We start from the raw sequence: 22,354 nt of genomic DNA, 5'->3' as shown, positions 1-22,354 counted from the left end.
CTTTTGAAACATTGCGTCGTTGGGGTGAATTTATAACCCAGACACTTTTATCTTTGAGCTTGTAGGAGTGCACCAAATTATCAAGAGGAAAATCTAGGAAGAACAAATCATTAGGAGGAGCTTGACGACATAGATTTTACGAAACTTATTTAGCCTTTTAATGTACATTTCATTCTTAAGGAGAACTTTATAGATTTTTGGCTAAGTGATTTTATAGTACAAAAAGAAATGAAATGAAAGTGATGTAGAATAAATGCCAACTATATAAAATTGTGAAAATAATTTCATTTATTTGATTTCATTTTTGAGTGTCTTAGGTGCAAAATTGAGAAAGGTAAGAAGAGTTGGAGCCCCAATAATGTTTTATTCATATAAATTGACCTAGTAACTTATGATATCCTAATAAAAGATAATTATTTATTAACCTAATTATTTTTTTTAGTGGCACCTAATTGTTTTTCGGTCATTGATTTATCGTAGATCATTGATTTATTTTTTCAAATATTTCAAATTCCAAATATGTCTTGAATTTTTTCATATTTTCTTTTTTCAAGAAACAAAAATTTGATTTCTAAAGACGTGGAAAAGAAAGGAGGGTGCCATCTCACACATGTCAATTGTTAAGCCATGAAAGAAGTGAAAAGCTCGTCTTCTCTCTCCTTCGAACCGATGGAGGCCAACCAGGCGACAGCATAAACAAAATTTCCCAACTCTCCAATCTCAATCCACACCTAAACCCATCATCTACTCTATTCCTTCGATCATCATCTTCATCGTGGCAACGCTCGATCACTCCCAGCACCACTCCTCGCCTCTCCGACCGCCCGATTTGATGACTCCCCGCCTGAAATGTCGCCCCCCTTGCTAGACACCGGAACTCCGGCGCACACTTTGCACACTCATTCGCATAATCCCCCCTTTCCCCGTGGAAGGTCTCGCACAAGAGGTCATATTCAAACTCCTATTTTTTCTGCGTATTCTTCTTTATGCATGATGAACTCATCAAATGTTGGCAATAGAGCTTCTGGGTCTTCAAATTCAAGTGAAACCGATTCAAATTTTTTTTCCAATTCGTCCTCACCCGCGCGATCAGCGTCGGAAAACGCTGCGATAGGCTCGGTATCGCGTCTCTCGAAGCCTCGGCTGGTGAAGATGAGGAAACACGGGTCTGGTTCTCACCATCCCAGGTCGACGCCGCTCCAAGATGATCGTCAGAGTGATTCGTTTTACAATCCGTTTCGACCCGGTGCGGTGAATTTCGATCCAGTCTCGGCTGGGTCGCAAACGGGTGCTTCGGTTTCAGGTGAAATTGAGCCTGGGAAGAGTGCGGTTGATGAGACATTTGTGTTCGGAGCGAAGCGAAGCGATTCGAGTTTGAATGCGAGTTTGAGTATGGGTAAGGATCTTGTTGATGAAATGAGGAAATTAAGAATTAAGGAGGATCTTTTCAGGGCAAAAGATGGTGTGTCTAATTTAAATACTGGAAGTAGTGCAAGTTCAAGTCTTGCTGAAGGGTCCAATAGAGGGGGAGGTCTTGCATTTGGGAGTGGCAATCAGAGGACTTCTAGATTTGGTGGTGAGAGCATGTTGTCTGACCTTCCGTATGAGATGAGGAAGTTGAACATTTGCAAAGGTTCTGGTGATGATGAATGCTTGAAGAAAACTACACACGGGGACGTCAGGCTGAATAAGTGTAGCAGTGGAAGTGGTGACAATGTAGATAGTTCCGTTGGTGGAAGCTTTGAATCTACTCTTCCTAATGAATTGAAGAAATTGAATATAAAGGGCTCTCTGGAGCTTGACAGTGATAATTTTACTTCTAATGCTAATGGGAAAGGTGAGTTTGTATTTAGAAGCAGCCAGAAGGGCATTGATTCTCATGCAGAAAGCTTAGCAGCTACACTTCCCAATCAGATGAAGAATTTGAACATTAAGGGATCCTTAGATACTAAGGACAAGACCATACTGCAAGACAAAATGAGCAGATTGAAAATTGGAAGTGGGATTGGGGATTCTTTTGTTCATACAGATACTGGTGCTTCTTCCTCTGAAGTGTTTGTGAAGGGGACTCAGCCTGTGAATTTGGGTGACACGAAATTACATGATCTTAATAAATTATTTTCAAAAGAATTCACATTTAATGCAGGGATGCGTGGTAAGGATGGGAATGGTGGTCGGGTCCCTATACGTCAATTGAATGATGATGCTAAAATGACTGGAGCCAATGCATCAACTGGTCTTCGCTTCCAACCAGAAGGGAATGCTTCTGGAGCAGAGTTTCTTGGTAGACCTGACTTTAAGCATGCATTTTGTTTTAGTAGCGAACAAGATGTTATAGGGTCTCCCAATGTAGAATTTACAACAACGAAGTTAAAAGCAAATGCGTTCTCCAGCTTAAATCAGAGTTTGGAATTCAGTGCAAAAAGGGAAGCAGCTAAAGATGCTAGGTCAAAGAAAAGAAGGGGAAAGTTGAGGCAACCCGTTCCTGTCCAGCTGCGGCCTGGAAATGATTTTGTTTCAACGGGAAGTGGAGCCCAACCAAACCTAGAGTCTTCTGAGTCATACTCACCAATGGAAATCTCTCCATATCGGGAAACATTGGCTGATAACCAATGTTCCAGGGAAGCTTCTGTGACATCAGATGAGTCTTCCTGTTTTGATAACAACCATGCATTAGCTGATCCACGTCCAGTGGTTTCAGATGAGGCAATAGATGAAGATCTGGTTGCTGCCACACAATGCTTGGAGATTGATGAAGATGAGGTGAAATGCAGTGAAACAAAAGAACGTTCGGGCTATAGATTTGGAGATGATGTCAGCACAGGAGTTCCTCAAGAAGAGCCTCTTTCTGGGGCTGAAACTGAAAGTTTTAAGTCTGCTAATGAGCAACTAGACAATAACAACGATGCCATTGCTACTTCTGCAGAAACTGATGTTGGTTTGTGTTCAAAAACAGAGACACAAGATAGTGATGGCAAGATGCAATTTTCTTTTGCTTCTAGTTCAGAAGATATTGGCAGGTCTAGCTTCACCTTTGCAGCATCATCTTCTACTCAAAGTCAATTATTATCTCCTGCACGCCACAACAAAAAGAAAAATAGAATGAAAGTCGGTCATGATTCATATAATTGTACCCCCAATGCAAAAGATCCGTATACATCATCTTCTGGGCAATTATTTGAATTATCTGGAACTTCTTCACTTCTGCCTCTTCGTAAAGGTTTAACAGTGGATGTATCAACACCTCAATATAAAGGAGGAAATAATTCTGAGGTATTTGAAGAACAAGTGATAAAGCAGGAGTCTATCGCTGCTTCTGCTGCAGTGGCTGCGGCCCAAGACGAATGTGAGAAGTGGCGACTAAGGTGATGACGACATCTAATTGGGTTCTTCTCATTTTTGTTCTAATAAATTCTGTTTTAATTATCTGTCCTCGTATTAGATTTGAATGTTTGTTTAGTTGGTTATGTGTTATGTGTTATGTGATGTAGTACAAACATTTCTACAAAGGAAACATGCCCCTGTTCTGGCTATGTTGGACACAAAAACAATATTGATTTTTTTGAAATTATAATTGATTTGGTAACATTTATGTTAGAGGTGATATAAAAATAATTTATGGGGAAGGAATAATGAAGCAGCGGAAGAAGCATATTCATTTATAAAACACATATGGTATTATATGATTGTTAAAAAGTTAATATTTATCATATATATAGTACATGTATTTATAATTTTATAATTTATTAATTTATTGTTGTGTTCCTGCCATGTTGTTTCTTGCATTTCCATGATTTCTGGTGTCACATTATTTGTCATGTCATAAGCATGCCCTTTACTGTGAGACTCTGCTTTATTGCTATTATGTGCAGTGATGATATCAATTAGCATGACAGTCATTGCTTTTTCATTCCTGTTTGAAAGTATTCAGTTTGTTTTGGACCAGGGGAAATCAAGCTTATACAAATGGGGATATGTCTAAAGCAGAGGACTGTTATACACGGGGGTTGAATTGTGTTTCCCAGAAAGAGGCATCAAGAAGCTGTCTCAGGGCACTAATGCTGTGCTATAGCAATCGTGCAGCAACACGCATGTCTCTTGGAAGAATTAGAGAAGCACTAGGAGACTGTATGATGGCCACTGCAATAGATCCCAACTTTCTTAGAGTGCAACTTAGAGCTGCTAAGTAAGTCTTTGCTTTATATCTTTTAACTCGTATTTGATGTATGCTGTGTTTTAACTTATTTTAATTTATGTCTGAAGTTTGCGAGTCTGACTTTAATTTTTCCATTGAAAATTTGCGTATTTATTTTGCATGAGTTAGCGTATTGATTTTTTCAGATCAAAGTAGTGACATGTGCGTTTGTCTAGAGTTATATTATGACTTATGGTGCACAATGGAACTTCCATCAGTTTGTAATTTTCTTCTTCTATTTTTTTTCAATTGGAGCCGTATAACCAACATACTTAAAGATGTGACAGGGTGCAACTTGTTGCCGTCCCCGTTTATTATGGAGGCTTATGTAGATCATTCTTTATTCAAGAATCTGGAGAAAATCAGTTTAATGTTTATATACACCTCTCACTAGCTTGACCCTAAGAATATTAATCTTGACCTTCAAACTAAACTATTCTTGACTATACATAAGTAACTAGATAAAACAAATACCTTGAAAACTCAAGATAATGACACAAAGTACACTTAACATAGGGCCCATGGTAAAATTAAAATAATCCAAAATACCCATGTAAAAAGTACTGCTATAATACTCATTAACAGTGCCGGTGCTATAGTACTGTGGGCATTACTCCACTTCAAAATTCAATTTAAGTCTTAGATCAGACCTCCTCCATCAGCCCACTAAATCTATACTTCCCTTATTTTATTTCTTCTATAGGCTTTTAAGGGCTGATATCTATCACCCTAGCTTATTTATATCTTATTATTATTATTTTTTTGTTTAAAAGAAATAAGCAACAACAGAACAACAATAACAAAACCAAGTCTTAAGTCCCAATAGGTGGGGTCGGCTACATGAATCCTTTTCCACCAATTTATGCGATCATGGGTAATTTCCTTCGACAAATTCAGGTTTATTAAATCCTTACTCACTATCTCATTCTAAGTTATTTTAGGCCTACCCCTACGCCTTCTATTGTCCCTCTGAGTAACTAATTCACTTTTCTTCATTGGAGTACTATGTGGCCTATGTTGCAAATGCCCAAACCATTCAGGTTGTTCCTCCCTTATCTTATCTTCTACAGGAGCTACACCTAACCACGAATATGTTGATTTCTTAATTTATCTTTTAACGTTATACCACTCATCCATCCAAGTATTCTCATCTTGCCAACTTTTACGTTTTGGATATGTTGTTTCTTAGTCGCCCAAAATTCTGATCCATATAGCATAGCTGGTCTTATAGTCGTCATATAAAATTTTCCTTTTAATTTTGAAGGGTATTCTACGATCACAAAGCACACTCGAAGCACTACTCCATTTTACTCAACTTGCTTTAACTTTATGTATTATATCTTTTTCAATTTCTTCTTTAGCTTGCATGATAGATCTAAGGTATCAAAATCTACTATTTTAATTGATTTTTTCATCATGAAGTTTAACTTTGCCTCCAATATTCTTCCTACTATTATTGAAATGATATTGCACATATTTTGTTTTATTTCTACTTATCCTAAATTCTCCCGATTCTAAAGCTTCTCTCCATAATTCTAACTTAGATTCTACTTCATCCCTAGTTTCATCAATCAAGACGATATCATCTGCAAACAACATACACCATGGATCCACATTTTGGATTCTCCTATTCAGTTCATCCATCACTAAAGCAAAAAGATAAGGGCTCAAAGCAAATCCTTGATGCACACCTGATGTGATTGGAAACTCTCTAGTCTTTCCACATATAGTCCTAACACTAGTCATTACTCCATCATACATATCTTTAATGACGTCAGTATACTTACTGCATATTCCCTTTTTTTCTAAAACCCGCCATAGAACTTCCCTAGGTACCTTATTATACACTCTCTCTAAGTTGATAAATACCATATGCAAGTTTGTCTTCTTTTCCCTAAAATTTCCATTAATCTTCTTAAAAGATATATTGAATCTATAATAGATCTTCTCGGCTTAAGACCAAATTGATTTTCTAAGACCTTCCTTTCTAGCCTTAATCTTTGTTCAACTACCCTTTCCCGCAGTTTCATTGTATGACTCATAAGTTTAATTCTACGATAGTTATTACAATTTTGAATATCTCCTTTATTTTTGTATATAGGTATTAAAGTACTTTTTCTCCATTCATTTGACATTTTCTTAGTTTTTATAATTGTGTTAAACAAATTTGTTAACCATATAATTTCGTTATCACTAAGCATTTCCAAACATAAATTGGGATAATATTTTGTCCTATAGCTTTTCCATTTTTCATCTTTTTCAGTGCAAACTTAACTTCGTTAACCCTAATCTTACGAATAAATCTTAGATTTTTACTCGTTTCCTCATTTGTCAAGTCTAAGTGTTGATATTTTGATTAAAATAAATGACCTAACTTGAAGATAGGTCTCTCCCTCTATATATAATACAAATTAAATATATTACTAACTCTCACTAATTGACATACTAACACAATAATAAGAATAATACTAAAAGACATAAATAACCTCTAACACTCCCCCTCAAGTTGGAGCAATAAATGTCATATGCTCGTAGCTTGTTACAAATAAATCTAACACGAGCACCCCTAAAGTTTTGGTAAACAAATTAGCAAGCTGCATATTTGGCTTCACATAAGCGGTAGTAATGAGCGTCTGCACAAATTTCTCCTGAACAAAGTGGCAATCAACTTCAATGTGCTTCGTCCATTCATGAGAGACTGAGTTGGAGGCAATATGAAGAGTAACTTGATTATCACACATCAATTTCATTGGCCAAGAATGCAAAAAACCCAATTCTTCCAACATATTCTTCGACCAGACTAGTTCACAAGTAGTGTGAGCCATAGCTCTATATTCTTATTCAGCACTTGACCTGGTCACCACAATTTTTCTCACTCTTCCAAGAAACCAAATAACCACTAACCAATATATAGTACCCGGTTGTGGATCTGCACCCAACCCAATTTGCATCTGTATGTCCATGGATATAAGTGTGACCTTGATCATGATATAAAGACCTTTCCCAAGTGCACCTTTGAGATATCTCATGATGCAAATTACTACATCCCAATGATTTAGCCTCGAAGAATCTAGAAATTGACTCACAACACTTATTGCAAAAGATACATCCATCCGAGTGGCTGTGAGATAATTCAACTTTCCAACAAGACTCTTGTATTGTCTAGGATTAGGTAGAAAATCACCCATATCCGACACTAACTTGCTGTTAGGTACCATGGGTGTATCGACTGGTTTCGATCCCAATAATTCAGTTTCATCCAACAGATCAAGAACATACTTCCTTTGTGACAAAATAGTTTTCATACAAGATCTAGATACTTCTATACCCAAGAAGTATTTCAACAGTTTCAAATTTTTGGTTTGACACTTAGTATGTATAAAAAGTTTGAGACTCTGAATACCTTTATCATCATCACCTATAGTAACAGTATCTTCCACATAAACAACAAGAAGGATTCTACCTGATGAAGTATGACGATAAAACAAGGAATGATCCACTTCGCATTGGGAAGACCAAACTTGAGTACTACAACACTGAAACTAGCAAACTATGCTCTGGGAGACTATTTTAAACCATATAGTGGCTTCTTGAGCTGACACACTAAGCCTGACTCCCCTTGAGCAACAAACCTAGGTAGTTGCTCCACATCCTCCTCCTTAAAGTCACCATGCAAGAAGGCCTTCTTCACATCTAATTGATGCAGAGGCTAGTGACAAGTAGTAGCCAAAGAGATGAACAAACGTATTGATGTAAGTTTGACAACTGGAGAAAAAGTGTCAGAATAATCCAGACCATACACCTGAGTATATTGCTTAGCAACAAGACGAACCTTTAGTCAAGCCACAAAACCATTAGGGTTGACTTTCACTGAGCAAAATCAAAGACAACCAACCACAGACTTGTCAAGAGGAAGAGGTACCAAGTCCCAAGTGCAATTGTCATGTAAAACATTCATCTCTTCAACTATACCATTCCTCCACCAAGAGTGGGCTAAGGCTTCCGAAATAGGGATAGTATATGATTGAGCAATAATAAAACAATAATAGGAGGGTGATAAGAAGTCATAACAAACATAATTAATAATGGGATGTTGAGTACATGTGTGTTTACCCTTCTGAACAGCAATGGGAGGATAAACATTATGGGAAATATGATCATCAAACGAGGAAACGAAAGGCATGGTAGTAGAAGCTAGAGGGTACTCTCTTCCTTGGAGCAACTTTCATGAATACAGCTGCATGTTAGGATAATCAAGAGGATGAGAAGGGCTTGAACTATATGGAGACCCAGATGGTTGGTTGCGCAACGATTGCAAAGTAGAGTATGGAAGATTAGGCAGAGGAAATGACTCATTGAGCTTATAAGCACTCAGGGATTGGGTGTAGACTCAAAAAAGGCAACATCGGAAGAAATAAAGAAGCCATGCAGCACAGGACTATAATAATGATATCCATTTTGAGTATATGAATAGCCCAGAAAGGCATTTTATAGCATGAGGATCCAACATATCCACCCCAGGAGGTAGTTGATGAATGAAGGACACACACCCAAATATACGATGAGGGAGAGAGAATAAAGGTGAATTAGGAAAGAGAATGAAGTAGGGAATTTTATCACTAAGAATAGAGGATGACATCCTGTTGATTAGATACCAAGCAGTAAGTACAACATCACTCCAAAACACTTTAGGTACATGTGTTTGATAAAGTAAGGTGCGAGTGATTTCAAGGATATGTCTATTTTTCCTCTCTACAATTCCATTTTGTTGAGGAGTGTGGGCATAGGATGATTGATGGACAATACCAAATTGAGTCATATGTGTATAGAAACACTCTTTAGCATTATCACTTCGAAGTATTCGAACTAGAAAACCAAATTGAGTCTTTATGTTAGAATAAAAGGCACAAAATTGATGAAATAACTCGGAACGATCTTTTATTAAATATAGCTAAGTCATTCTTGCATAATCATCCAAAAAAATAACAAAGTATCGGAAGCCCAACTTGGACACAACTCTACTAGGACCCCAAACATCATAATATATAAAATAAAAGGGCTTGCAGCCCGTTTATTGACTCAGGAAGTGAAAGGAACACGATGATGCTTTCCCAATTGACAAGACTCAAAATCAATACTAGACATAGAACTCAAATCAGGAACAAGATGTTTAACTTTTCCAGTGAAGGATGACCAAGGCGACATTGAATTTGGAGAGGTGTGGAACCAGCAGTGCATGCGGTAGAAGGAGATAGCGGCTCAAAGTGATAAAGTCCACTAGCTTCATGCCCTTCGCCATCGTCTTCCTCGTCTTCAAACCTTGAATAACCACAGAATTAGGGAAGAATTTCACTGAACAATTCATGGATTTATTAATCTTGCTAATAGACATAAGATTGAAAGGAGATTTGGGAATATACAAAAGTGAAGGAAGAGATATAGAAGAAGTGGAATTTAAAGTCCCAATTCCCTTGATTGCAATGGTGGATCCATCAGTAAGAGTAACACAAAGTAAATTTGTAGGATATTGAAGAGTGGAGAAGAAGCTAGGTATACCTGTTATCTGATTAGTGGTAGCAGTGTCTATGACCAAAGGACTAGGGCGAGAAGTACTAGATGACATGCATACTGCGAGATTACCTGTTTGGGAAAGAGATGCAATGGGAAGAGAAACTTGTTTTGATGCTTGATATTGTTGGAACTTGGAAAACTCTTCCTCTGACATGGATACAGTACGTTGCTCCCCATTTGGCCCCAAAGGTTTGGGTCAGTGGTGGTTGCATTGGCTGCACCCAAAGGCGTAAAGTCGGTCGTGGCTTCATTGGGAACACGTAAAGATCTACTGTGAAGATCCCAACACTACTCAATGGTATGATTACTTCGTCCACAATGAGTGCACTTGCATGGAGTGCCTCTATCTCGTCCGTCTCTATCGTCATGACCACTCGAACGCCTTGATAACTTTTGCGGTTGTTTGATAGAGAACTAGAATCACCTTGTGTAGCAAAGGCTGTCCTCCCAGAGCTAGATACAAGAGCAGGAGAATGCGTGTTAAAGGAAGCATAAAGGACATGAGAATAAACATCGACAAATGGTGGCAGCTTGGCACTTCTAAGTATTTGGGATCGGACTGGCTCAAACTCGGGTCTCAAGCCTGCTAGAACCCGAAGGATTGTCATTTGCTCACTTTGCTTTTGCATCTAATGAACATCGGCAGTTATAGGTTGTACGACGTTAAGCTCCTCATGAATACACTTCATCTGTCGAAAATAATCTGCAATGTTCCTATCTCCTTGTCGTAGCTGAAAGTATTCCTGCGATAAATCATACATACATGTAATGTTACTAGAGTACAAAAGCTTGACATAATCCCAAATCTCATTACACATGTCTAGATGCATACACATTCGTGCAATCTGTGGCTCCATCGAATTCCATAAGAGGGAAACAATCAAGACATCTTCTTGAACTCACACTTCTTTTCTCTTCTCATAAGAAGGATTAGACTGGAGCAAGTGGTCAGATTTTCTTAATCCTGCTAAATAAACCTGAACAACTTTAGATCATTAAACATAATACTTTCCATCTAACTTTTGAGTCGTTATCTGGCAGTGATTTAGGAAACAGATTTTTGGGATTCATAGACTCCATCCCAACACTCACAAACTTGCAGCCACACCAATGTCAAACAAGAAGAACAATCGAAACTAATTGGGACAATCACAAACCATGTGAAGCACCAACACAACCAAGGACAAGGTAAATGACTTACCGACTGATATAGCACTGCTACAACCTCACAACTTGATGTACGAACACTGCCACTGCTTTAAGAAACTCATGAAGAAGCCTTTTACAAACAATGAAAAGAAATTAACGAATTACCGCGAGTGCATGTTTGAAAAAGGTTGGATTTTAGAGCAAAAAACATGCCCAACAGCTTGATAATATTATCTGGAAAAGAAATTAGAACATGGCAGAGGAAAAAAAAAGAAGAAAAGGTGGCTGGAAACTCTCTCACGCGCTGGCACATGGGTTCGACATTGCTGTCGTGTGGGGCCATTTCCGGCGATGGGGTTTTGTGGGGCTAGGCTTCAAAGGGTTTTATGTTTTGGTATATCGTTTGTTTTGTGAAATAATGAGGGTTGGAGGTAGATTTGAGAAGGACAACGATGCGAATGTGTTTTCCGGCGACGACCGAGTATAATAGGGTTTAGGTTGGATCACGCTCTGATACCATGCTGAGATTTTGATTAAAATGAATGACCTAACTTGAAGATAGGTCTTTCCCTCCATTTATAATACAAATTTAATACATTTTAATGACAGTAATATCCTTACTAACTCTCACTAATTAACATACTAACACACTTAACAATCATAATATTAAAAGACATAAATAACCTCTAACACTAAGTTTAAGCCTTCTACTTGGTTTTCATTAAATAGCTTACCAAAGTAACTTTGCCATCTTTCTTTTATGTCTTCTTCCTTAACTAAGACTATATCATCCTCACTTTTTGTACATTTTACATTACCCAAGTCCGTACTCTTTCTTTCTCTAGCTCTAGCAAGTTTAAATATGTCTCTTTCCCCTTCTTTGTATCTAATCTAGCACACAAATTATTCAGTGATCTATGTTTAGCTTCACTAGTGACCTTTTTTCGCATCTTTTCTCGCCTCTTTATACTTTTCAAAGTTTACCATGCTTTTCTACATTTTTGCCATGTTTTATACCAAATTATTTTTGTCTTTACATCTTTTTGGACATCTTGTTACCTTCACCAACTTTCTTTGTTATTTGAGAATCTTCCTTTTGATTCACCTAAAATCTCTTTTGCTATCTTTTTATAGAGGTAGCTATTCTACTCTAAAGAGTGTTTGTGTCTACACCATCCTCTATAGTCCAATCGCCATCTTTGATCATTTTATATTTTAGTTTTATTATATTTTTTAGGTTCTACCATCTAGTTCTTTTACATTGGTTTAATTTATCATTTCTTGTCCATTTTTTGATACATATATCTAACACTAAATTTTAAACAATTTGATCTCCCTCCCGCTCTCTCTCTGTAAGGTATTTTCATCATCGTCATTCTCTTGTGGCCATTGCTATTACCCAATATGTGTTGGTTGTTAAAATTAGGATGCTACATGGTATTACTAGAAGGGTTTCCAGAATCGAATCATAGGATTGGATCAAGGATTGTAGGATTCTATTTACGATATAAAATAGGTATATAAATGCATTCATATGTTATTTTTCATATTAAAAAAAATGTATCGCAATGTGTTTGAGACTAGGAAAAGAACAAGTAGTTTAATGGTATAACCCTTACCTAGCAAGGAGACCTAGTGTTCAAATTGTTGCATTCCTGGATCAATCAAATGAGTTTATAATGAAAAAAAGGAACACATGCTTATATATATAATGTATATTGTATTTTAAAACTAATCATTCAACAAACAACTACAACATGAACACATGAATTCTTTAAGAAAGAATAACAAAAAAATAACAAAGCCAAACTATCCAACTAGCTCATTAACATTAGTGCCAAATGCCAACATCCAAAACATTGCTTACTTCTTTAGCATCATGGAGATCGTCCCATCACTAAGATCTTCATCACCATATCATATTTTCATCAAATGCACTAGTGGATTAAAAATATGCTCACATCCTCAACCTACATATTTATGTTTGAAGTTTGAAGAACCTAATGAACATCAATCTAAATAAAGAATTTTGAGTTCATAATTTTATTAATATTAGATACATGAATTTGCTTTCTAGTTGTCCATTCCTTGTAGAAGTTGTACAGGAAAAAGACCTAGCCTGCAGTACAATTAATTTAATAAAATTTTAAAAATATAATGTATTGTAGGATCTTACAATCCTATCACAATCCTTGTATGAACCTCCTGATTCAACCAATCCAACTATGAATCTACTCCGGTCCTACCAATTTGAGATTCTATACAGGGCCAAGATTGTTATGGTAAGGTAGAATCATAGCATCATATGTCCAACAGAGAGAAGTAGGTGTAGGAAAAAGAAATGGAAAATGTATTAGGAAGGGGATATATGACCAGTGCTCCAGTAGAGGGCCATGACCCAAGAATTGTAATTTTCTCTAGCTTTACCTCTTCAAAATTATAATTAATTAATATATTCATATTATGATATTTAGAACTTTTTATTTTTGGAAAATATGGATTTTGGGCAGAAAATGATTTGAATTTTTTTCAACTTTTAGGTAAGCAATTATTCCTTACTCACATAAGTCAAGTTGTGGGAGCCATGGACCAACAGCTTTAGTGTACTGCCGCTAACTTATTTAATTTTTGAAAAATAAGAATACACCTACCCTAATACAAGGGGCACCATTATTTGTCGAAAACATAATTTAATAATAGGAACCTCCATAGCGACATCACACTAAGTTAGCGATCTTCAAATGTATGAATCCTAATTTATTGTTGTTGAGATATTGGGTAAAATGGAGGACCTAATTGCAATTGATAGATCCCTTCCTCTATTTATAATAGATGTTAGGTACATACCAATGACCATAATACCCTTACTCACACTTACTAACATAATATTAGCACATAAAAATAAAGTTACATGACTAAAATAATTATTAACACTCCCCCTCAAGTTGGAGCATAGATATCATATGCTCCTAGTTTGTTACAAATGAATTTAACTTGACACTGCCAAAGCTTTTCTGTGAACAAGTTAGCAAGCTGCAATCAAACTTTGCACAAGTGGTTGTAACGAGCTTTTGCACAAGTTTTCTGGAACAAAGTGGCAATCAACTTCATTGTGTTTTATCCACTCATGGAAGATCATATTGGAGGCAATATGAATAGCAACTTGATTATTAGACATCAACTTAAAAAAATAAAATAAAGCAGTGTTCTTGAAGTTTTCTACCACATCTTCCTCAGTCAAGATAGATAGGAAGGTTTTCTCTTTTGAGCGGTTCCTGTCGTGAGCTCTGAGAATACTGGAGAAGTTTAAGAACAGATAATCTCATTGCCTATTGCTAAATAATGAAGTTAAATGGATTGAACAACAATTCTGTGAATTTTGGACAGAAAATTCCATTACCCATGGGTGAAAATGACTAGAAACCCAGGAGGTTCTTTGATAATTTGCTTGACGTCAAACAAACTTAGACGTATGATTGTAATTGAGAAACTACTGTATTCCAGGGGAAGATTCTCTCTGCGAATTCCAGAGGGAAAGGAAGGCTCGAGGGTGGTGGTTTTTTTGCGAATCTCTGAAAGAAAATGAAGGCATATTACAACAAAACACATAGAAAATACTGGGGTTTTTGTGTAGAAAATTGTGGTTCCCTGGATATGGAGAAGTGTGAGGGAGAGAGCCTTGTGCATAGTGGGCTTCCCGATGAACCTAGTTATGCAGGGATGGTGAAGGATGGAGTTTCTGTTGATTGGGCATGGGGGAATTCTGGTAATTCCAGTTGGAAATTCAGCAAGTTGTTGAGTTTGGAAAGTGTGGATTTGGGAGGGAGAGATTTTTTGGGCAGTATCTAAGCCCAAATCTGTTTCAAAATTTTTAAAATTTCCTCCTAAGGCTGCTGGTGTCATAGGAAAGATATTTTGGAAAGTGTGGATTGGGGAGGGAGAGATTTTTGGGCAATATCTAGGCCCAAGATTGTTTCCAATGTAAAAAAATTTCGCCCTAAGGTTGCTGGTTCCACAGGAAAGTCGTTAAGTTTGGAGAGTGAGGGTTTTTCAATATTTGAAAAATTTCCTCCTAAGGCTGCTGCTTTGAAAGTTGGGTTGAAGGTATTTGAAGCGGAAAAAAAAAAATTTACATTACAAATTTTGGGCCTGGAGGATTTACTCTAAAGCCTGTATGTCGGGTATGCCCAAAAAAGAAATGGCTTAGCAGGTTTAGTTTGGGTGCAAAAAGAGAAGCCCAACTTAACTAAAAACTCAGGATCCTCTGAGAGGCCTTCTTTGAATGATGAGGGCCTGGGTTTTCTGCCTTCAGGGAAGATGGACACAATCACTTGGGTTGCTGAAGCTGCCAGAGAGATCAAAGAGAGAGTTGGAGATGCTTTAGAAATCAAGGAGGGAGGAGAAACCTGTAAAGGTGGCTCCATGCATCCCAACTAATATGGAAGAATCACAGGAAGAGTCAGAGGAATCTCAGAAAGTCTGGAAAACATGAAAGGAAAATCTGTTGTTAGTTCCTCTTCCCAACAGACCATAAGTGAAGTTATCAAGGTTTCAGAAGAATATTCAATTCATGCAAATAGGGAAGATTTTACAAAAAAGGCTGGATTCTTAGAGAAATTGGAAAATACAGGAACATTAAGTATGGTAATGGGCAGGGAAACTGATCTGAAGAATTCAGAGTCTAATACACAAAAATGCAGTCTTCCTGATTTTGATACTGAATTGGAAGATTGGTATGAATATGATAACAACTTGCTGCTGGAATAGATTTGGGATTACAAGGATGTTTGTCTGATTTCATCTCAGTTGAAAGATGTGGAAAATTTAGAGGCTGCTGAGGAACAAAAAAAGTCTGGACGAAGATCAAAATGAAAATCCAAAGCAAGAGGCTTTTCTGGAGGAGGTAGGGAATTGTAACAGGTCTACCTTTTCTTATCAATCTGACAAGTGTTTCTTTTTTTTCAAGGTTTTATATAGGTTCAAGGAATCATTTTGTTGAGGAAGCTTTGGCTGATAATTCTTTCATGATAATTCTTTTTGTTCTTAGTCTTTATTCCGTCCTGTGACTGGTCCTAAATCTGAGCCTATGAATTCTGAAATTTGCATTGAGTTAATTAATTCTGACAAAAGTATCCTGCCTATGGCTGTGGCTGACCTAATCAAAACGAATTACCTTTCTTGCCAAAGGGAATTAGGTTCTGTAGGAGAGATGTTAATCCTTGATCCTTGGGAGATGAAAGGGACAGCCAGGACCCACAGGAGTTTATAGACAGATTGGGTTGCTCTCTAGTTAATCCATTAGGCCACACTGTTAAGTTTTTTGTTTCCCCTAGAACCTATCAGAGTAAAAAGAAGAGAGTGGAAAAAGAATTGCAAAAATTAGCCTTTACCATTAACCATGTAGGGGGGAAGCTTAAGAGAGTTAGGGGCAGCATGGTGGTAGCATGATGATTTTGAGCTGGAATAATAGGGGTCAAGGCCACTGTGGTAAATGTTGTCAGATTAAGGGTTTCACTGTTAAGATAGCCCTAGACGTAGTTATGATTGTCTAAATTAGAGGTGGCGGGTGGTTTTCTTGTTAAGAGCATCTGGGACTCTAGATTCAAAGATGTGGTTTGGTTAGCGTCCATTTCTTTGGGAGGGTATTGTGATAATTTGGGACACCAGATTTGCATGCAAATTGGATGTTCTCATTGGTTCTTTTTCCACTTCTATTCATTTAGATGTCAAAGGTAAGGACTGATGGTGGTTTACCTTGGTGTATGGACCAAATAACCCTCAGTTGAGGAGCATATTTTAAGATGAATTAGGTGCAATTTTTGGAATGTGTTCCCCCCATTGGTGTTTGGGCGGTGATTTTAATGTTATTAGGTCCTCTAATGAGAAGTTGGGTGGTTCCAGAATCACCTCACGCATGAGGGGCTTCAATGCTTTGGTTAGGGAGTGTGATTTGAGGGATATTTCCACTCTCGAATGCCCAGTTTACGTGATTTGCAGATTGCCATGGGACAGTGGCTACTAGGATTGGTAGGTTTTTGTTTACCATTGAATGGGTAGATACTTCCCACCCTTACTCAGGAAGTACTCCCTGGAGTGATTTTTGAATATTGCCCTTTGGTTCTTGAATCTTGAAAAATCTTGTTAAGTGGGCCCCTACTTCGTTTAGATTTGGAAACATGTGGGTGACTCATTCGGATTTTTGGATCTTGGTTAGGAATTGATGGGGGGCGTACACTATGAAAGGTTTTTGTTTTATGAAAATATTGAGACATGTGAAAGAAAAGTTAAAAAACTGGAATAAGGAGACTTTTGGTGATGTTTGGTCTAGAAAAAATAATTTTCTTGAGGAATTGGGTGCAATTGATAAATTGGCTGAGGGGGGACATCTTTATGTGGATATTGTGGGTAGACGAGTCCAATTATCTATTCAGTTTGAACAAGTTGTTTTTAAAAGAAGAGATGAATTGGAGACAGAATTCTAGAATGAATTGGGTTAGGAATGGGGCTTGTAATTCTTGGCTTTTCCATAGGGTGTCGACTGGTAGGAGAAGAAGGAACTTTATTGAAGAACTTGAGAATGATAGGGGAGAGGTTATTAGGGATCCTAACCGCATTGCTTGCCTAATTACTGAATTTTACAAGAATCTCTTTTTAGAGAAGGATGAGGATAGAGTTGTGATTGAGGGGCTAGATTGGTGTCCTATGTCATCTAATAAAGCTACTTGGCTGGGGAGACCTTTTGAGGAAGAGGAGATTAAAAGCTTGATTTTTGAGATGGAGAGAGAAAAGGCTCCTAGGCTAGATGGTTTTACTATGACTTTCTTTCAAGATAGTTTGGAGACTTTGAAGGGAGACCTCCTCAAAAGATTTTTTTTTTAAAATTCTTTCACAATGATGTGGTGGGAAGGAGTTTGAATTCCACTTTTATTGCCTTGGTCCCCAAAAAAGATGGTGCGGTTAAAGCCAAGGACTTTAGACCCATTAGCTTGGTAACCAATGTCTATAAGATTTTGACTAAGGTGTTATTTTAGAGGTTGATACTATTTTGGAGGATGCTATCTCTCTTAGCTAAAGTGCTTTTACAGGTAACAGATAGATCCCAGATGCTGCCTTGATAGCTAATGAGGTGGTTGAAGATGCTGTTCATAGGGATAAGAGGGGTCTTTTGTTGAAATTGGATTTTAGCTTATGATAGGGTGAGCTGGAGCTTCTTGGACAAGATTATGGCTAGAAAAGTTTTGAGCCTGAGGTGGGGGAAATGAGTTAAAGGGTTTCTATCTTTTGTGATCTTTTCTGTCTTAGTAAATGGTGAGGCCAAGTCTTATTTTGTGTGTTTAGGGGGGTCTAAGATAGGGAGATCCTATTTCTCTCTCTCTCGTACTATTGTGGTTGATGTCTTGAGTAGGATGATTGAGAGAGGGGTGGATAGAGGGTTGGTGGAGGGGATTAAGGTAGGTTATGAGAACTGCATCATTTCTCATCTTCAGTTCACAGATGATATTCTTCTCTTCCTATCAAATAACATGAGTTACTTCTCTCATTTGTTGACTATCTTATAGGTGTTTGAGAAAGTGTTTGGGCTGAAAATTAATTTCTCTAAGAGCGATCTGGTAAGTTTGGGTACTAATGTGGATTCTTTTGCTAGGCTAGTTAGTTGTGCCATTTTGATTTGACCTATTACTTATTTAGCTGCCCCCTTTGTTGGTAATCCCAATGTGGACTCATTTTGGAACCGTGTTTTCGAGATAGTGGCTGTGAGATTGGATGGGTGGAAAGGAGCATTTTTCACTTTAGTGGGTTACCCTTATCCATGCTCGCCTATCTTCTTTCCCTTTGTATTACCTTTCTCTTTTTAGAATCCTTGTGCAAATAGCGAGGAGGCTTGAGAAATTAATGAGGGATTTCTATGGTCTATTGGGGGATAGTGTAGTAGAGATCATCTTGTAGGTTGGAAAACTGTTTGTAGGCCTAAAAGGGAGGGAGGCTTAGGCCTTGGTAACTTGGTGTCCAAAAATATCTCTTTGGTGGAGAAATGGTTACGGTGCTTTACTTTAGAACCTAATTCTCTTTGGAATAAGGTAATTCCCACTAAATTTGGAATGCTACAAAATGGGAATATGCTGAAGTGGGGATTAACATTACTTATTTGAGTCCTTGGAAGTTTGTATCTCAGAGTTATGATTATTTCCTTCCTAAAGTGCATCATACAGTGGGTGATGGGGAGCGTATTTGCTTTTGGGAGGATCATTGGGTGGGCGAGGGGCCTTTGGCTAGTACTTTACTACCTTCCCTCATCTTTTTCGTTTATCAAATCTTCATGACACCCCGATTTCTGCTTTCCTTCTTTTGCAAGAAGATGGGCATTCCTGGAACTTCCATTTTTGGGATAATATAAATATAGAGTGATTAATGAGATGGTTCTTTTGGCTGGGTTGCTCGATTCTTTTCATGTTCATTTGGGGAGTGATAATAGGGTTTGGAGTTCATTTGGAGAATCATTTTTCGCCTACTTGACTTGTGATTCTAGTACGGATCCTTTTGCTTTGTATCCTTTGATTTGGAAAGCTAAAGCTCCCTCAAAAGTAAAAGCTTTCATTTGGACTATGATACTTAGAAAGAATTAATACCAATGATTTGCTTCAAAAGAGAATGCCTAATAAGGCCTTCCACCCCCCCCAACATTTGTGTCCTTTGCATGAGGAGTGAAGAGACTTGTGAACATCTCTTTCTTCATTGCCCTTTCATGTTGGCTATTTGGCATAAGTTATTTGGTATATCTGGTGAAAATTGGGTTTGTCAATACGCTTCGAAGGCTTTTTATACCACAAGTTTTAGGGGTTTGGAAAGGATAGGAAAGCTCTACGGCGTTGCACCATTATACCACAACTAGAATATTCAAAGGTGTGGCTACTACTAACAATTTGCTTTGGACTAGAGAGGTATATTTTGCGTTGTTGTGGGTGTCTGCGAATGGTTTCTTCCGTCATGTTTCTTTGGAAGATTTGTAGCAGGATTGGATGGCCCTATTACATTGAGTTTTGTTTTCTATTTAGGTTGTATTCTTTATAACTAGTTTTTATTGATGTAAAGAGAGGATTTCATATTCTCCCTATCTTTTTTTTTTTCCTTCCTTTCTCTTTCTAATTTTCTGATGTACATTCTTCTCCCTTTTAATATAATTCTTTGTTTATAAAAAAAATTAAAATAAAATGATCTTGTGAATTTAAAATATAATTAAAATAAAAATACCCATAAAATTTCAAAAAATTTGGAAAAAATAATGAAAGTCATTAAAAAAATGTTTTTACTATTTTTCAATTGTAATGTACAACAAGATTGTTCTTTTAGCACTAGAAATGAGTTTTAAAATATAATAATTACGTAAAATAATTATGAAAATTTGTATTTTAATTATAATATTTAATTAATAAGATTTGTTCAATTAAGTTGTTAGTTTTTATAGTTTTACATATACTAACATTGTTGAGTTTTTGGTATTTAGTTTTTTTCTTTCTTGTTTTAGTTTTCATAATTTTTTATAGTGATACCGAATGGTCCCTAAGGTATTGCAACTATGTTGCCTTCAACTGGATGAGCTGCAGCTAGTGCTTGGATGCTTGCTCCTTTGCTGATCTGGTTGCTGGTGGCTAGTGGGGCTTATGACGGTGATGGTGTGGATGATGACAACAGCAGAGCTCTAACAGAGATTCATTGAGGATTATTGAGGTCAACAATGACTAGATGTTTTGGGTTCTGCAGACTCTTCCTAAATGGCTGGAAGGCCACACTGGAGCTACAGATGGTGAACTTCTGTTAGGCAATGATGGAGACTTCAACTGCGTCAAGGCTTTGATGCCTAGGTTGGTTGATTGAGGGCTGGAAGGGATCTGGTGCAGGATGTTTTCTTATTTTTTATTGTTTGGTTCAGATCTGATATAGATTGGGTCATCATGGCCCTGACTGAAAGTGGTTCCAAATTCCCAGTTAAAAAATATTTTCCTGTGGTTGGTTGTAAGTGATGGATGGTCAGTACTCAGTAGAGGCTGGTGTCAAATGGTGATGGTGGTGGGGATGGTGGTGATGGCCAGGTGATTTAAGTTGAAATTGCGGATTCTGTGAGTTTTGGGGTCATTTTGCATCAGTATGAAAAATTATGAAAATGAGAATTAGAAACTAAAATTAAAAACCAGAAACGAAAACTAAAAACCCAGAACAAAATGTAAAAATCAAAAGTGAATTAAAATTAAAATTAATTAAAATTTTGATTGAATAAATGTTTGTTTTTTAAACTTTAGCACACTGGAAAGGAAAAACATAAAAATGGGATGGGTAATTGTTTTAGATAAAGACCTAACAGATAATGTGGTACATGTCAAAAGAATAGGGGATAGGATTATAAAAAAATAAAGATAATTTTAGGTAAGAGATAAGAAATGTAAAAGTGTGTATGCTCTCCAACTAGGATTGGCAAAAAACCCCAGGAAAAATAATCTTGGGAGGATATGGATAGTGTTATACAAGGGATGTAAGGGCCTAAAAAGACATTTGTAGGAGTGAATCTGAATGGGCACATGGGAAAGGACGATAAAGAGTTTAGTGGATACATGGATGCCATGGATATGGAGATAAAAATAAGTTTGGTGATTCAATTTTTGATTTTTTCCATATCCTATGATTTGGTGATATAGAATACATGCTTTAAGAAAAGAGAAGAACACTTAATAACCTTCAAGAGTGGACAAAATAAAAGTCAAATAGATTTTTCTTTAACAAGGAGTAGTACAAAACATGACAAAATTGTAGAAACATAGAAACCTTAAAAAGTATATAGAAGCAAGAAAAGATGCAAAATACCATAGTGAAGCTAAACATAGAGCTTATGATAATCTATATACTAGGGTAGATCCAAAAGGAAAGAGGTACATATATAAACTTGCAAGAGCTAGTGAAAAAAATGCAAAAACTTAGGTGAGGTAAAACGTATAAAAGATGAGGATGATAGTGTCCTGGGTAAAGAAGAAGACATAAAAGAGAGGTTGTGAAGATGCTGTTTAATGAAAATCAAGTTGAAAATTTGAACTTAGATTTGACAAATGAGAAAAAGGCTAAAAATATGAGATTTATCTATTTATCTATAAAATTAGTGAAGTAAAGATGACGTCAAAAAAAAAAAAAAAGGGGAAATTAATAGGATCAAATAATATCCCAATTGAAGTTTGGAAATGTTTATGGGTTATTGGAAGTGTATGATTAAAAAATCTTTTTAACATTATATTAAAAACCAAGAGAATGCCAGAGGAGTGGAGCCGTGGAGGAAAAAAACAATGATACCTTTATACAAAAGCAAATATTCAAAAATGTGATAACTATTTCCGAATCAAACTTATGAGTCATACAATGAAATAGTGTGTTGGGATTGATGTATTCTCAAGAGGAAGG

The 22,354-nt window shown here is 36.9% G+C and overlaps 1 protein-coding gene across 2 annotated transcripts in view; it reads left to right on the top strand.

Annotated features, from left to right (window-relative positions):
• The first annotated feature begins 604 nt into the window (after nucleotides 1-604).
• LOC131149321 (uncharacterized) overlaps nucleotides 605-22,354 on the top strand; it is a 69,682-nt gene continuing 47,932 nt past the window's right edge. For both annotated transcript variants that reach the window (XM_058099679.1, XM_058099678.1), the window contains exons 1-2: nucleotides 605-3,365; nucleotides 3,947-4,186. In XM_058099679.1, the coding sequence (XP_057955662.1) occupies nucleotides 850-3,365; nucleotides 3,947-4,186 (2,756 nt within the window). In that variant the 5' untranslated portion in view covers nucleotides 605-849. The remainder of the gene's footprint in view (nucleotides 3,366-3,946; nucleotides 4,187-22,354) is intronic.

Source organism: Malania oleifera, chromosome 2 (genome assembly GCF_029873635.1).
Source record: "Malania oleifera isolate guangnan ecotype guangnan chromosome 2, ASM2987363v1, whole genome shotgun sequence".
In the NCBI taxonomy this organism is placed as follows: Eukaryota; Viridiplantae; Streptophyta; class Magnoliopsida; order Santalales; family Ximeniaceae; genus Malania; species Malania oleifera.
This window is presented reverse-complemented; position numbering and strand designations above follow the sequence as displayed.